We start from the raw sequence: 16,807 nt of genomic DNA, 5'->3' as shown, positions 1-16,807 counted from the left end.
GCTGGAGTGTTCTTGAATATGATTAGAGTTTCCTCTTTGGTGCCCTGGGTAAAGAAGCACTGAGAGTTATAAGGAGGAAAATAGCTCCTGCCCCTGTTTTTCAGTGCCTCAGGAGTTACTTCTTTCCAGGTTTGTGTATAGGAGGGAATGGGGAAGTAGGGTGGTGACAGAGGAAGGATAGAGATTAATGCTGGGCAGGAGCCAGACCATGCTAGCTGTGTAGCAATGCATTAGGTTGACTTTAAAAGCACTGACCACTTGTGCTGCATAGTCTTCTACAAGTGTTTTGTGTTCTGTCAGTTCTTCATCAGATGTGGAAAGTACCTATGAAATAGATTATTGAAAACAAAGACTTTGAGGCATGGAGAATGCAAACATCTATTTAAATGGATTTTCAGAGTAATATGCTGCAATGTATTTTCAAAGCATATCTTCTTATTTAATCCAGAAAGTATATAAAGATCATGATTAGAATGACTGAGAAATAACCCGTCTACCTGCTTAGGTCATTCTGTTTTATATACTAAAATAATATGAGGGAGATTTTTGTATGCTAGCAATATAATGAAATGTGAAAATTCAGACTGTTTTCCTAGGCCAGTGGCAAAGCTGATGGGAAATGAAGTCAAACTGTTGTCATTGTTCTGTTCTTGCTGTGAAGCAAATAAATAGTAACTACTTTGAAATCATTGAAAAAGATTGGATGAAACATGACAAAAAAAAAAAAAAAAAAAACCCAAAACTGTCATACTTATTGTCATCTGTCCAGACCTCAGAGCATTACAGCATTGAGATATTTATCAGAGATCTAATTAAACTTGGTCGATACAATAACTAGTGTGCACAGCTAGCATCTTCTTAGATCCATTGGGTTACACTAATATTCATCATTGCCATTTCCATTTGGAACAGGCCTGTCAGAAGTTTTTCCCAAAGCTGAAAATGGCTCATATTTTATATAACACAGTACTGTGTTTCCAAAAGCTGCTGTTCCTCTTGGCATGTGAGAACAGAATCAGCTGTGTACTGATTTGGACATGTATCTCTACATGGCAGAGGTGCTGCACGAGTCTCGTTTCTGATGGAAATTTCCCAGCACTGACCTAGTCTGTCATGTGTTCCTTGTTGGGTTTTAGTGGTTGCAACAAGGAATCTGAAGCCTTCAGGATCTGTTGCTGCAGTCTGTGTGTGCCTCACTCCTAAATGTTGAGGTGGGAGTAGGAAGTGGTAGTAGCCAGCTGAATATTTTTAACTGGGATTTGCACTAAAGTTCTTTACCTGCAAGCAGGCAATCATTGAGGCAACTGATTTTGCTGTGCTGTGAGGATGGCAATAAGGCAGCGATGTGCCTCTCAGATCCCACTCAGATCCTTCCTGTTCAGGAAGAACTAATGTGTCATCAGGCAGAGGAGATGCTACATAGTATTGCCTTATCTGTTACCTCTGTAAACCTTTTCTTCAGTCCTCGAGAAGGGGTAGGCATCTTTATCTCTGCTGTGTCCCAACAACATTGTGTGGCGTAGTATACTCTGCTCTGTCTGCTTACTGTGCCTGGGAGGGGAGGTCCTGCAGTGTGTGATCTGGCACAGCTCTTCCACCCCCATTTCCTATTATTCTACGGCTGCATAAGGGTAATGTGCAAATGGCCATTCAAGATCCATGTGGGAAGAGACAGGTTTAAAAGACTGGTAATAAACCAAAGTCTTCCCCTACTGTGAATCTCACACAAGAGCTGACTCTTCTGTTGGCCAGACTTACTTCTTTTCCTTACAACTCGCAAAGCTGTGATCTGGAAAGTAAGTAAGTCCATACATCCTATAAATAAAATCCAGTATGCTTCATCCCTTAATCCAGGGCAAACAGATGAACATTTACGTTATCTCTACACAGAATAGCATGGTACAACTTTATGCTGCTTTTATTTGGTTGAAAATGTTGCACAACCTGACAATTGAAACAGAAGTCTGGTGTGATTTTCTGTAGCTTGTAAACACCAATTTATACATAAACAGCAGCAGCCAAATGTAAATAGACAATCAACACAGCAAGGAGATTGAAGAGATCAGTCTGCAAGACATAACAGATTTTCTTCTTTTGGCATTCTGCTTAAGCCTGGTCATGAAAGGCCAGCACACCCTGGTACCTAAAGCAGACTTGTATGAACATGCTCTGTCTTCTTTTGTTCAAATTTAAAATAATGGATCTTCATGCAAGCATTCCAAATCGAGGAACAAATTTGGAAGAGAAAATGCTACAATACATTGACTGATTTCTTGCCAAGACAGCTACTGAGAAGCTTCTTGATCCATTCTTGCACTGAGAAAGTTAGAGGGGGGAAATATGTACCTTCTGTAATTAAAAATTTAAACCAGTCAATTCCCTGCATGCTCAGTTTCCTCAAGGGAGGAAAAAAACCTAAAATACCTTTGCTCTGCTTTTACTGCTTTGTGTCAGCAAAGTCTTCCAAGGCTGACAGAGTATTAATTTTTGTTCTCAGCGCACTGACGCTGCTAACACACCAGGACTGAACTGTAATTTAGGGTATTAAAATAAGGACAAAGAAACAAGGAATAGTATGGTACGTTAATAATAAATAAATTGCATAACTATGAAATTATATTTTCCTGTAACAAAAGAAGGAACTGTAGCCAGCAGGTGAGCGAAAGAACACTATAGGGTGTGGTAGAGATACTGTTAAATTAATTGTGAAGCTAAAAACTCCGTGTGTCTGCCTGTGTGTGTGGGTGTGTGTGTGTATGCCTGTGTGTAAAATATCTGGCTATTTCAAACCATAGGAGCGTGACAGCTGTGAAAAAGGAGTGCCGCGGGGAATTCTTTTAGAGTTTGATTTTTTTAAAAATATGTTTGACATGGAAAATGTTTTAGTACAAATAAAGCAACTGGTATTGAACTTAAAAAGTATACGTGGAGGGGGAGGGAGAAAGAAGAGATTGCTGTGTGGAATAGGAATGAATTATTCATGATATTTAAAGAAAGAATGTCTCCAAAATGTTCTGAAAGAAGGTCCATGCTGATGACTCGGAATGTTATTTCCCCCCTCACCCCTCATTTAAAGCATCATTAATTTCAACATCTTTGTGATTTTTTTAAAACCTTGTGAAATATTTCTGAAAGAAACATTCTTTAACTTAGTATCTTATTTATTCAGATAATTTCATAGAAATATGAAAGAGATGAGTAGAATTCCTTAACCACAGAGACAGCTTTAGTAGTTTAAGAAAGGAGCTAGATTTTTTTTGTTGCTGTTGTTGCCTTTTTTTTTTTTTTTTTTTTTAAGTAAAAAACCCCCAACATCTTTGCAGACTAAAATCAACCTCATGGAAGGGGGAAAATAAGAGAAGATATTTTGAACATTACTCCATAGGACACCAGTTCAATATAGTGTTAGTGAATGCATTGTAGCAGAGCTCCATATGCAATCAGAAGCCAATTGTTACTGGACTGTGTACAAGCGCATACTGTGCTCAATGGTCTGATGAGGTATTATGGATATGATGCAAAGAGGCCTTGTGGATTAGACATGTACAATTTATTAAAAAAGTGAAACAACTGAACGTTTTAACTGAGCTGAACACAATAGCACCTCAGGTGGTAAATAAAAAGAGTTCTGAGAAATCCGGTGCCTGCCAAGACTTTGGGCACTGTTACTTACTTTGAGGGTGCTGACAAAAATAATCTAACTCCTGCAATGTCCGGATTATTTCATTTTGGATGTGATATTTTCCCTCATTATTACATTATGCTTTCAGCATGGAAAAGTTAACACAAAACAGGCTGAATATTATAAATCTCAACAATGTACAGAAGAGGAGTCTGTTAAAATGTAGACTACAGATAGTACATAACTCTGACTTTCAATAAGAACCTTGAGCCAAAGCGATATTCCATGAAGTCATAGTTACAGTGTAATTTATCCATCACTGTATTAATTTTTACATTACAAATTCCATTGATAAACTGCTCCAGCATTCCTTTGCTCTTTACATGGACTAAGAGTCTCACTGGCCCTGTGTGACACCATGTTGCACTTATTTTTGATCATTAGTATCTCTTATTTTCTAAAGTATTTGCTGTCCTCTCTATGCAGAGGGCGCACATTTCCAGTTCCCAGAAAATAGAACACAGAGATTTTTGGGTCTGGATCTTCATGTAACTGAACAACTGCTTCATCTATTAGAATTGAGTAGGGTCTCAGCGGGAAGGGATATCTAAAATCATATTTTCAGCTTTTTTTTGTTTGTTTGTTTGTTTGTTTGTTTGTTTTGCTTTTTAGATGATTTAGCTTGATTTTTGTCTGAAAGGAGTTGTTGAAACAAAGACAACCTCGGTCTCTTTTAGGTCAGCTAGGTGGCTTTCCCAGGAAAGAGCTACTTCGTACTGAAAGGAAAGTACTCTGCATTAATCAGGACTAACATTTTTTGGGTTGCAGCAAATTTATCCTGTTTTAGGAAACGTGGTGGCATTATTTTCCCTTTGGGATCCTCTGGGGTTTCCTAGAGTCTTGTCTGTGTGTCTGTGGACTTAAGTCCCACTTTGTGCCCAAGTTTACATGCCTGATTTGAACGTGGCTTTTGAAAAACAAAAATGTTTTGTTACATTTTGCCAGTTTGCCTACGAGCTATCTGCTAACAAAGAAGTTCCAGGGGAGCATGGCAAGTCCGTGCCCAGCAAAGCCTTTTGTTTTTGCAGATGTTTAGGCTTAGAAGAGTGTTGTGGAGCACAGGCAATCCTAGGTCCATGTTTGCACTTGTCTGCTGCTATTCTCTGCTCATTGTCTGAACCTGCACGCATTGTTCTCCCGACAGGTGATAACTACCCTGTGCAGTTCATTCCATCAACAATGGCAGCTGCTGCTGCTTCTGGACTCAGCCCTTTACAGCTCCAGGTATGTGCCAGAACAAAAAAATGTGGGATCGAAGCCAAAATTTTAGGGGAAAACTGCTAACCAGCTGTATGCTAAATAATAGCCTGAATGTTAAATATTTTTTGAGCACAGCCCAGGAGGATTAACACCTTATGTACTTGTGGTACAGCAAACACAGCAACGTGCATTCAACCTTGATACTCCAACTGAAAGACACCGTTCTGTGTATTTTACATAAGTAGAATTAATGGTATTTTCTTAATTATATGACCAATCGGTAAGAGACATGTTCAAGGGTCTTTTTCCACTTTATTTTCATTTAGTCTTTCCCCTGTGTTTGCACAGTACTACCTGTATTTGGGGCAGTGATTGTATGAAAACCAGTCTGCTACTGAGGCTTTTTTCATGGACACTGTGGGGTTGACAATACAATAAATTGCAAACTCTTTTGGCTTATGTATTTAGGTAATCTCTATCATTCTGTGCATTAAGCTGGTCAAATGCCAAGCATAGTCAGGATGTTTGGTTGGTCATTTATGTTTTTTTGGCATAGATGGACTGAAATGTTGTGAAAGGAAGATTTATGTGCCATGTTATAAGCTAGCTTTTTGTGGCAAGAAGTTTTTAATTTCACAAGAAAAGACACAACAATGTCATAAATAATGAAGAAACAGTCAAAAGCTTTCAGAGTTAAAATGTGTGGAAAGGAAGTGACAGTGAACATGAGAGGAGAGGCCATTAAAGATGCATGTAACTATTTGCAAGTAAACCTTTGAAACCCCTGTTAGAGTTCAGTTCACATACAAAGTAGGAATAAATTGTGCCTAGAATAGCGGTGTACTGCCACACTAATATCCAAATATCTACTTTGCTTACCCTTATGCAATTATACCTTTTTTCCAGAGGGACCAAAGCAAATTAAAAAACCCTCTCATCTTTACCCATTGCTGATATTCTTATTGCAGAGTTAGCATAAGTGAGAATGGGACCAAAACTCACTTTTCACTTGTGGAACTGTCAGAAAAGACCCCTTGAACTTGTAGCTGACCAAACCTAAAAGCAGAACTTAGAAAGGGAACACCCTGACACTTCAGAGCAAGATTTCCCAGAATGTTTCTGGGTCATAATAATATATTAAGACTGTCTCTTAGACAAACTTTAAACTAAAAAGTGTTTCAAAAGGAAAAAGAGCACATACTCAATTTTAGCTGGTTTCCTTTGAAAATCTGTACTTGCATACTTACTGAAGGAAAAGTCCCATTAGCTGTTATAGATGGGACCCACAGATCTATTTGCACATCAGCCTTGACCAGAACCTATGCAATACTGCATTTTCATTAATTTTCAGAAATTATAGGCCAAGCTGACAAAAATGATATGCACAGATAGAGAAAAGAACCATTGAAGAAAGTGGTGTTAATAAATTCAGAAATGTTTGAGTGCTTGAGGGTATAGAATTTCCCTTCAGAAATACTTATTGTAACAGAGGTTTTTGGCTTATTTCCCTCCACCCTTTCTATTTCGTTTGAATTTCACTTCTATGGCATTTGAAATTCTTTAACGTTTCACATTCATAAGGACTTAAATTATAGAGTACTTGGCCTTTCCTTGGTATCTGCTCATCTGATTGTTGAATTGGCTGAAGTTTATTGACTCTTAGTATTGATGCTTTCTTTGTCTAAGTGTACCCTAAAATAAAATGTTTTTTAGGTATGATTGTGGGATGGAATTTGTTGTTATGCATGATGCATCATGAAGACTGTTAAGGGTGTAGCATTTCAGCTCCTTATTTTTTCATCTTTGCTTCCCTTCCCCCTTCTTTCTCTGTTTTGCTTCCGTGCACCCCACCCACTTATTTATTTACATAAATATGTGACCATGGTATCTGAGTATTTCCCAAGTGCTTAAAATACTGATCACAAAACCAGTTTATGTTCCTTTCAGCCAGCGGGAGAAATAGCTAATTAATGTGCAGGTTTAGTTTTGTTACTACATGTGAGTGTGTGTACAGTATCTATGTTTGAAGAACTTGTGGACTAGAAACTATCACAATTAAACAAGCTTTGCAGGAGCCCTAATGATTCAGTTTTACTATAACATTACTGTTATTCGCAAAATCACATTCCCAAATCTATATCTAACTGCTGTGGAAATTCTTTATCTGCTTCAAGGTTGTAGCTTCCTCTTTTTTCACTTATTCTGTTGGGGATGATCAAGCACTGAGTAAGAGATACCAGCAATTTTGTGTTCTCGTTTTCCTGTGTCTTAGGACAGCTTCAATGGAAGCTGTGAATCTGCTAGCAGAGAAAACAATTTACTCCCAGGTACATTGTGTAACTGTAGCAATTATTGCATTGATGATGTTTCTCCACTGACAGAGATTTATAATTAATGTCTTGTCTATTTCATTGGAGCTCTATTTAGCCTATTAGTATCAAAATGTGTTTTCTCTGGACACCCATGTCTCACCTGCGGATAATGTATCTCCTGGAGTTGAAGACTGTAGCTGTAGTTACTAAATGTCTATACCATTCAAGAAGTAGTAGAATGTTGGCTGCTCTGGGTTGATGTCAGGTAGCTTGTTTTCATTTCATACTGATCTCATGGAGGTGACACTGATGGCAGCATTGAAAAAAAGATACAATCTGTCTCACATTTCCCATGACAACTCAGCCTTGTTTCATGATTTTCCTTAGCAATTTGGCTAAGATTTAAATAATGTGTTCTAGAACCACACCTTATTAGAACCTTGCTGATTAGGGAACAGTTCTCCAGTTGTTGTCTCAGAGAAACAAAACTGCTTCTGTTTACTCCTCCAGCTTCAAACAACTGGGAGTGAATTCCACCCTATCAACCTTGTGCTAAATAGTTTAAAGATACATTACAGAAATAGCTGTAGCAGAAATACATAGAGGTGTGTGAACCAGTTCTGATGCATATTACATCAAAAGTTGGTTGTTTTTAAAATTGATAAATAAGAGCAGAAAAAACAAACAATTAAACCAATAATTTTCATTCTTCTCTTTTTTTTACCAACCTTCTGTTCCATTTTTCTCCTTTTGCATTTCCCTGAATTTTGTCTTAGTTCTCGAATGATTGCAGTGATATTAACTGGTTGTAGACATGTATGAGGAATAATCTTGCTAAAATCTTGTAATCTTGCTATTGGGAAGTCTCAGTGGTGGCAGATGGAGCAGCTATATATCCTTACTTTCAAACAAGGAAGATTACTGTGTGCTCTTCGTGGTTTAAAAATCTGCCTTCATTCCTGTATGCTTCTACAAAGCAGTCTATGTGCTAAATAAGGAAATGTTGCAACTCTCTCAACCACAACTGATAAACTGTTGATAGAAATGGAAGAACTACAATGATACTAACTGGAGTTATTCATAAACAATGCAAGCCCTAGAAAAAAAAAGCCAAACAAAAAAGCTTTAGTTCATAACTTCTTTCCTAAACTATTTGTGTAATTTGTCCTTTAAAATTTATCACTTACAACCCTAATGAACCTTGGCGAGTCTTAACTGTAGTTGCAGCTGTGTTCTTGAGGCCTGAAGTTTTTATAATTGATTTTAAAAATGTAAGTTTTAACTAAACATGTATTTGTCTATTTCTGTTCTCCCCTCCCTTCTCATCCTACCCTTTCGTACCCTCTTTTAATTGCAAACAAAGTAAATGACCTTTTGTTATACCGCTGGGTGTGGATCCAGCACACCGCTGAAGCATTGCATAGCCTGCCTCAGGGGCACAATATGAGTAGAGTGAAGGCCAAAGAATGCTATTTTTAGTTGAACAGTTCGGCAGATGGAGGCATGAATACTCATATATCTGAAGGTTGAGGGGTTTGAACCATTAATTTTGATAATGTATTTAACCCTGGGAACAATCAGAAACTGTAACTCTAAGGTTACAATGCTTTTGACCTTTGGAGAACAGAGGGCACTCAGTACAGTAAACAATATATTACATTCCTACTTATTCCAATTCTCTCACACATATAAATTTCAGGACACAGTTGACATTTGCTTTCCTCAGCTATTTTAGTGCTGGTTCTTAAAGTAAGTAAAGAAGAATGTGCAGGAAAGAGGCCAATGTAACGCGACAGTCATGTAAATACAGCCTTTAAATAGCTAAGATGTTAAATGTGGCCTTTTATGAAGAAATATTATTCTCAGAAACTAGAATCTTGGTGACTTATTATTTCAATGAAAAAGTTGTTTCAGTGGACTGCTTCTCTTATTGGAGTTTCCTCTATGTGCCGTAACCTTAGAGTAATTTTTAGTGGGTCTAATGTGATCTGATAGTGGTAGCTTACACTCAAGGTGATTTGGTCCCACTCTGGTACCACATCATGCAAAGTGATGTACCTGCCTTATGTCTTATTAAATGATGCATGCTCCTCTTCAACAAATATAGCAGTTAAATATCACACAGCTTAAGTATTTCTAATTAAAATATTTCCATGTGTCAGCATACTGGTAATGTATTATTTTAATCCATTTATTTTGTTTATGAAACAGTGACATATGTTTAGATTGTGAAATATATGAGCCTTAAAAATCACTTTATTGAAGAAAATTAATTTCTACAATGCTGTCTCAGTAATGTGTTCACTCACCCAGTCAGTCACTGGCAGGGCTGCCAGTCTTAATGTTGGTTAGACACAGTTTAACAGTTTTGTCTGACATAACACTCTCGGATATAGAAGGCAATAATAATTTTTTCAAGTGCAAAAACGATAAGATTTTCCTTTTTTTTTTTTTTTTTTTTAACACAGTGAAGAATGGGGATTGGATAATTGTGAAAGAGATTTGGTGAGACCAATCAAAATTAAAAACAGCCAGTTTCCTTCTCAAAGTTAGACACTGTAATTTGTTTGTCAGCAGGTAGACGTTTGGGTCAGCACTGCAAGTGAGTGACTGTCAGCGGGAATTCCTACAAGACAAGTAATTTCCCTCAATGTATTACTGACAGATTGCTCACTTCTTCGAATCACTAGAGAAAACAAACTTAATATTGTTACAGACAGAGTTTCTGTCTTCATTAGCCTTACAGAATGATTTTATCTAGCATTCAAAGACTACTGAGCTCTAGGTGGGCATAATTTAGCAGAATTTTCCTTATTATGATACAGTGAATAGTGGCCTAAATTAAGGGAATGGTGTGCGCAAATTTCAGTGTATGGAAGTAGTAAATTAAATATTTTGGTCCTTTTCTTATGTAGAAATGTAGGCTGTAGCATGGGAAAGAAAGGAGTTGAAAGAAGGTTTTTATTAGGGCTCTGAGAGAACAAGCAAGCCCTTTAATGAAACTAAAATTAAAAATACGCCAAGCTTGCAATACTTAAGAAAATTTAATTAAAATCAATGAAATAGTTATACTTATGCCTTTCTCTGCTTGAATGTTTATGTCTAAGTGTAATATCTGTGTTATCAAGTTGAATTATATCAGTGACAGTATCAATGAAAATGATGTCATTGAGTCAGTATTTTATCATATAACTTCAATTATTTGCAGGATCTCTTAATTCTCCCTCTTTTCCTCCTCCTCATCTTCAGCCCTGAATTATCTTACAGATTCATTTTCATAAGGAAAGAACAGCCCATCAAAATCGAGACCTTTGCAGTAAGGTATCAGTTCTGATGAAATTGTTGCCAGGAGGATTTTTCTGGCTCCTCCAGTAATGGCCTTCCTGGTAAAACAAGAGGGAATCTCCCTCCTTTCTTTGGTTTTGTAAAAACAGGCAAACAAAGCCATTAACTAAAGTCATCAGCCGCCTACAGCCAGCAGCATTAATGCTGCAAGACCCTTTTCTCACCTATTTAATGCCCTGTATCTTCCGTAACTTCTTTAAACTGCAAATCTTTGTTACTTTTATTCTTGCTTAATGGAATAGTGTTGCATTATGTAATAAAAAATTTACAGCAGTGTTTAAGAAAGAAGCTATTTCCACAGTCTGTAACAGTTCTAGTACTTCCCTTGGATGTGGCAAGCCTAAGTCTTGGGTTTTGTGCTTCCCCTGTTGCAGGAAGAACACTGGCTGCCACACTGCCACCCAGCCTGGCAAGGCCCTCTTTGTTCCCTTCAGATGGCAAAGCTCTCCTCCATCCAAAGTCCTGCACCCGTTCTCTTCTCCAATGCATGAAGACTTTTCAGTCTGGCAGCTAAGGATCAGATAGGCTCACATCTTTTGTACCTCTAGATCTTACCAAATAGGACAGCTGACTTCCAGGCCCTCACGCTCTGTTGAAGAGAGGATTTACCACTGGGATCACAAATGGCATAGAAGTAAACTCTCTTATCAGGAAACTTGTATGTTTAGAAGGATGTCATCTTTATAGCCTGGATTGCAGGAGGTTTGCAGTCTCCCCAGTCTGTACGAAGGCAGAAGAAGCTCAACCCCAAGTGACTGGAGGAGGTTGAGCCCAGAGCATCAACAAGACATTCTTGCTTCCTTAACCACTGGCAGCCCCTCACTGAATGCCCAGGCTCTATCTTAAAGTAGTTGTGCTTTGCAAAGCGTGCTCCCTGGGGTGCCACTTGGAAGCCAGTAAGAAGCAAATAAGTTACTGCTGCATTTACTGATAGAGCACCAGCACACTGTCAGGGGATGAGCACGTTTTTTAAAGCTCTTTTAAAACTGTGGCATCCCTTTGGGGACCAGGCTGACTGTGAGGCATACTCTGAGCTAGCAGTTGGATTCCTTCTAACTTTCTAGAAATGTATATGGTGTATGCCTTACAGGAATTAGCTGCAAGTGTATATGTTTCGAGAATTTATAGTTCTGATACCTATAGAGCTTAATTTGGATACAAATTACAAACATGAAGGATTCTTTCTGTGAAGGTGTTAGCATATTCAGACATATAGAAATTAGCAGCAATCAGATTAATAACAAAGATGCTTTTACATTGTCAGCTCTGTACTCAAATGAGAGTACTCCTCTATATCACCATTCCTTCCTCTCTGGTTGCTATAGAAAGAGAAAACAAACCACCTTTCATCTGCAGTGAAATTTGTAACACTAAGAATAGTTAGATGAGGTATAGACACGCAGACACGTGCAGTGTGTGTGCTCACAGGAAATGAAAGAATTTTAAAGATTTGTGGACTGGGCAGATGTCGTCACATGCCTTACTGTGGAGGGTCTTTGATTATAGAGTGGATCACCCTCCACTGACCCAGGTCAGAATGAGAGGAACACAGAAAATGAGTTAGAACTTGCTAAATGTAGTGTAGTTGTTGCTATTATGGAATAGAGTAGTAGTGCATTTGGTCTGTGATGTTTTCAGAATCTTTATGAGTAAGAACGTAGAATATGTCCCAAATCAAAGAAAGTGTTGGAATCATCTCTCTTCTTAAGGATCAACATGAAGGTCACATATGACTATGGGGCACAACAGAAGGTTTGTGTATCAGTCCTCAAAGAAAGGCACTGGAGGGAGAAGAATGTTTAAATGTCATTATTAAGAAATTATTCTAGAAGCAAAGAAATCATTCACAAAATTTGTTGAAGTCAATACTATAAACTATGGAGTTGTGCTTGAATTACAATGAACAGGTAGGCATGAATAGAAGTGAAGAAGCATTCCCCATTCAGGAATACTGAGTGTATGTTGTCACATCCACTGGTATTTTACAAAGTGAAGTGAATGATGAAACTGCACCTTTGATGGAACTGCACCTTTTTTTTTTTCCACACACTAGGAAGAGATCAAGTCAACAGTTTTAACTAGTTTATAGCTTAATTAAATAGCGCATCTGAGAATTATTTACCATAATCCTGTACCGGTCATCTATTCTACTGCAGTCCTCAACACCTAGGGGAGGGCTAAGATCAGGTCTCATAACCATTTTAATCTGGTCCCAGCACTGCTGTTGAAATACCATCATACCCAGCACACATCGGAATGTGTGACAGGCTTATTTGAAATATACATTTACTGATATAAAACACATAAGTGTACAATGGATTTGTAAGAATAAATTCCCAGTTACCTGGTTTTGAGTTGTAAATGTGACTTTTTTTTATATTTAATTTTTATAAGCCTATTTGAATACGTTTTGCATAATTTTGTGTGCACTTCCTTTAAGGAAATTATTTAATTTTCCTTGAAGGAAGTTCTAAATATACAGTAAATTTCAGTGTGAGTGATCTGCTAAGCAGCCTGTAAAGCAGTCATTTTTAATGCTTTAAAATATTTCTAAATGGGGCTTGTTTTCTGCTTCACAAAGAAAATGTTTCACTGTTTTCTGCATTTAAATATACATTTAAATATGTTGACTTACCGGGTATCACAGCAGGCTGAACAGGGAAAAGCCATTTTTAATGGTATGTTAATTGAATGGGATGCTAGAGATGCACCTGAGTGGCTTTTTTCCCAGATGTGCCCCAGCTGACTGATAAAGGTTCTCCTGATCAGTAGAGCCAGTATATATTTATTATATCCCTGTCTCCTGTCCATTTTTGCTTGCAAAAATAGGAGAATGGTTCCTAGCTACATATGAACTCTGTGTATCTCTTGCAAAAATATAAAACCACTTCAGCTTTAAACCCCAACAGCGCTTTTGAAAATTAATTGTGGAGTTGCCTTGGCATCTTCTCACAAGATGGGGATTTGGACCCAGGCATTATGAGAGATAGTGCGAGGTAAAGAGAGACTCTTCCTTTTTCTTGCCTTGCACCCATTTATTAGTGGGATGATGTCTCATTATTCTGTCATGGCAGCCTGCAGAAATCTAATTGCAGTGCTTTTGCCTCTTGGTATGATTAGCAGTAGTGGGTGAGCATTCAGTTTTCTTATTCTGTATCTGTACAGTACCATACAGGGAAATACTGCCATAGCCGTATATGATGATTTCTCTGTCTGACTGGTCAGACAGTGAATGCATGTACCAATCTATGCCAGATCTTAAGAAGTTTTATTGCTACTTATTATTCCCATGCTCTGATTTCTTTTTCTTTTATTTAAGCCTCTGATTATTTCTTCATAACCATGTTGACAAATCAAGAAGGCCCAGCAATTGCACAGCCATCTTCTGTCCTGAACTGATTTAAGCCCTGTTGGATTATGCGAATAATTACCTTTTCAGACCCCTTCTACCAGGGCTCTCTAGACTGCTGGCAATTGTACCAGTGACATGGACATGAGGAAACTCATTTCATACAGCTCAACAAGCAGTTCTCATAATTGCTTATAATCTGCTGACATGAGCCAGGATGAAAATCCTGACTTCTCTCACAAAGCTCATCCATTTACTACCAGTTCCTTTTCAATGTACAAAACATATGATTTCTGGAATACTGGATATTTGAAATAAGGTTTCATTCTTTTTTTTTTTTTTTTTTTTTTTTTTTTTTCTCCTTTTTTTACTCTTTATTTCTTTTTACTCCACATTTCATTCCTTTTCCCAAGCAAATACAGTTGCCCTTTGTTGTGCCTGGCTTTGTATCAAAAGTATTTGAGTTTAAAGTATTTATATTTTATTTCTGTATTTAATTCTATGTCAAGTACAGGATGGTTTTAAGCAAGGTATGTTGAGGTTATTTTGTGGAATCATAGTTAAGAATTTTTTGCCAATTTCTAGGATGTGTGCTACAACAGTATAATCTGGCAGTATCACACAGATAAGCTAATTGTGTTATTTCCTGTCTGTAGTAAGCCACAGGAGATCTGTGATCAAAAAGTAGTGTATTGGTAATCTGACAGCTTTAAGTGAAGGAATTCACACCCTCGTGCTTTAGAAGATTTTGTTGATATTTGTGCTGTCCTTTGTGCTGAGGAAATGGTGGTAGACTTTTTATAAGTTTTTGTATACTGTTAATTTCTGTTGTTTTTTTTTTGTTTGTTTGTTTGTTTTCCTTGATATTTTACGTATTATTCCACAATAGCAGACATTTACTGATGTTCACACCTTTTTTCTCTACTTTTAAGAGAGGCTCTTTATAATATTTACTCAGCTATACCTTGTTCAGACACTTAGATTCACAGAGAGAGGGCATGGTTCAGTGGGAGCACTCAGGGCACAGTTCCTCACTTCTGGGCACAGGGGCTCACCCCACACAGAGGTGGAACACACAAGCTCTGGTCTCTCCCACAGCCTGTGCTCCTGCTTCTTGGCACACCAAGAGGAGATGTGCTCTCAGGCTGGGAGAGAAAAGACAAAGCCAGGAGGCTGCAGTGTGAGCATGCTTCTGCTCTGCAATGGCAGAGGAAGACTCGTGGTTAAGCTACCTCTCATTAGGTCATCCTCTTGAGAGAAAAAGACAGCTAAAAATGTACTCTGTTTTGGCTTTGATCTTGCTTTCATAAAAGACTCAAAGAATTTGCATGGTAGTATGCAACTATTCCATTATTGTTGCTAGCAAGAATGCAAGAAAATAGATATTCTAAGTGGGAGAGATGAGAGCAGTTAGCATTCCTTTATTATCAGAACTTAGCCTGGATCAACTGAAATACTTTCTGGTTTTGTCATGCACCCAGATAAAATGTCTGTGCTTACTTTTTCCTGCTTTTTTTAGTCAAAAAAAAAAAAAAAAAAGGAGTTTCAGAACTCTTGAGTTACTGTGTTTAGGGAATTATGTAAAAGGCGAAGCTCACCTCATTTAATAGTACGTTCTGTGAAAGGTGGCTGTTATAACTGTGGCAAGCAACGCAATTTGTGTGTAACATACTTCTATGCTTTTTCTTCATTGTCTTTTTTTTTTTTTTTTTTTAAATATAAACAATTAAACCAGGGGAAAATTAGTAAGATGAGCAAACAAAGGTGCTATGGCCTTTTCCTCTGTTAGGAGAAAGTGATGAGTACATCTATTGCGTATAAAGGATTTTTTTAATCATCGCCTTCTTATTCCTGCTACTTGCCTCAACTTTTCTCTCTCAGAGAGGTCATAAGAAATGATCAAACTCCAGTTTTGGGGTTCCAAATGTTTTATACTAATTTTCTGTGTGTGCAGTTTTTTAGTGATATGAACACTGAGCAGTGCAACTGCAGTATTTCACTTCCACCCTAATTCAATTCCCTACTTTGTGTGGCAGTCTCAGTGTATTCAGCAGGTTGTACGCCAGCAGATGAAACAGATGTTTAGGCCATACTGGAATGGAGCAGCATGCTGCATCAGGACCTGGATATTCCTCTTGACATCTGGATGCTGCTGGGTTGGGAAGTCTGCCTTAGGCCAGGAGGCAGTAGGAGCCTTGTGGCAGTGAACATAGGGTCCTTGCTGCTCTTTAAGCGATTAGTGCACTGAAGCAGCAATAATGCTGAATTATCGCTTGGTTGCGTTCTTCTAAGGAATCTTGGGACAAAGAGATAGTCAAGGAGGATTATTTACAGTAAGTCATGTTCAGAAAGACAAGACTAATTGCAGTATTTTAAAAAAGCATTCTTTCAAACAATTTAATAGTAGAAGTGTTACAAATACTTTAGGAAACTTTTAACAATGCAGGAAATAAATTGCTTACAGAAAAATCTCCCTTTCTCATTTAAAATCATTAGGTTGAGAGAAGACAATTTCAGCTGTTTTCCAATTTCATGGTCTGGCCAAACTGTATGTAACAGACAAAATGTGACTGAATACATGAAACTGAAGGTATACGAATGCTCATGCCTAGTGGAGACAAAACTGTGAACTTCTAATAGCTGCAAGGAAGAATATTAGATGTGGAAGCTGTCTGACTTATGCATTGATTCTTTATAGTTTCACTTTATCAAGTTGAAAATTGTGCTGCTACAGCTTAAATTGTCTGCTGCAGCACTTTCCTTTATGATGTGCGCTATTTAAACACAATATATATGGTATATTGCATGGAAATATGTGTTTAATGTTTTGTGATTACAGACTGACAGACAAAACAGCATTTTGCAAGGATTCTCCCTACCCCAATAAATTTTCATTGCTGAGACTATTTCGTACTTAAA

At 37.7% G+C, this 16,807-nt stretch overlaps 1 protein-coding gene across 41 annotated transcripts in view; it reads left to right on the top strand.

Annotated features, from left to right (window-relative positions):
• The window catches only part of SOX6 (SRY-box transcription factor 6), a 389,870-nt gene that overhangs the window by 299,470 nt on the left and 73,593 nt on the right, over window positions 1–16,807 (top strand). For 40 of the 41 annotated variants that reach the window (XM_085548565.1, XM_032444750.2, XM_085548579.1 and 37 more), the window contains one exon: window positions 4,827–4,906. In XM_085548565.1, coding sequence (XP_085404691.1) covers window positions 4,827–4,906 — 80 coding nt within the window. Of the gene's footprint in view, window positions 1–4,826; window positions 4,907–10,461; window positions 10,516–10,913; window positions 15,814–16,807 lie in introns of those variants that run through there. The other variant, XM_085548587.1, reaches the window with a different exon arrangement.

Source organism: Coturnix japonica, chromosome 5 (assembly GCF_054131305.1).
Source record: "Coturnix japonica strain WE chromosome 5, WE-NBRP24, whole genome shotgun sequence".
NCBI classification, from domain to species: domain Eukaryota; kingdom Metazoa; phylum Chordata; class Aves; order Galliformes; family Phasianidae; genus Coturnix; species Coturnix japonica.
The sequence above is the reverse complement of the archived record's forward strand: the minus strand, read 5'-3'. Positions and strand labels throughout refer to the sequence as shown.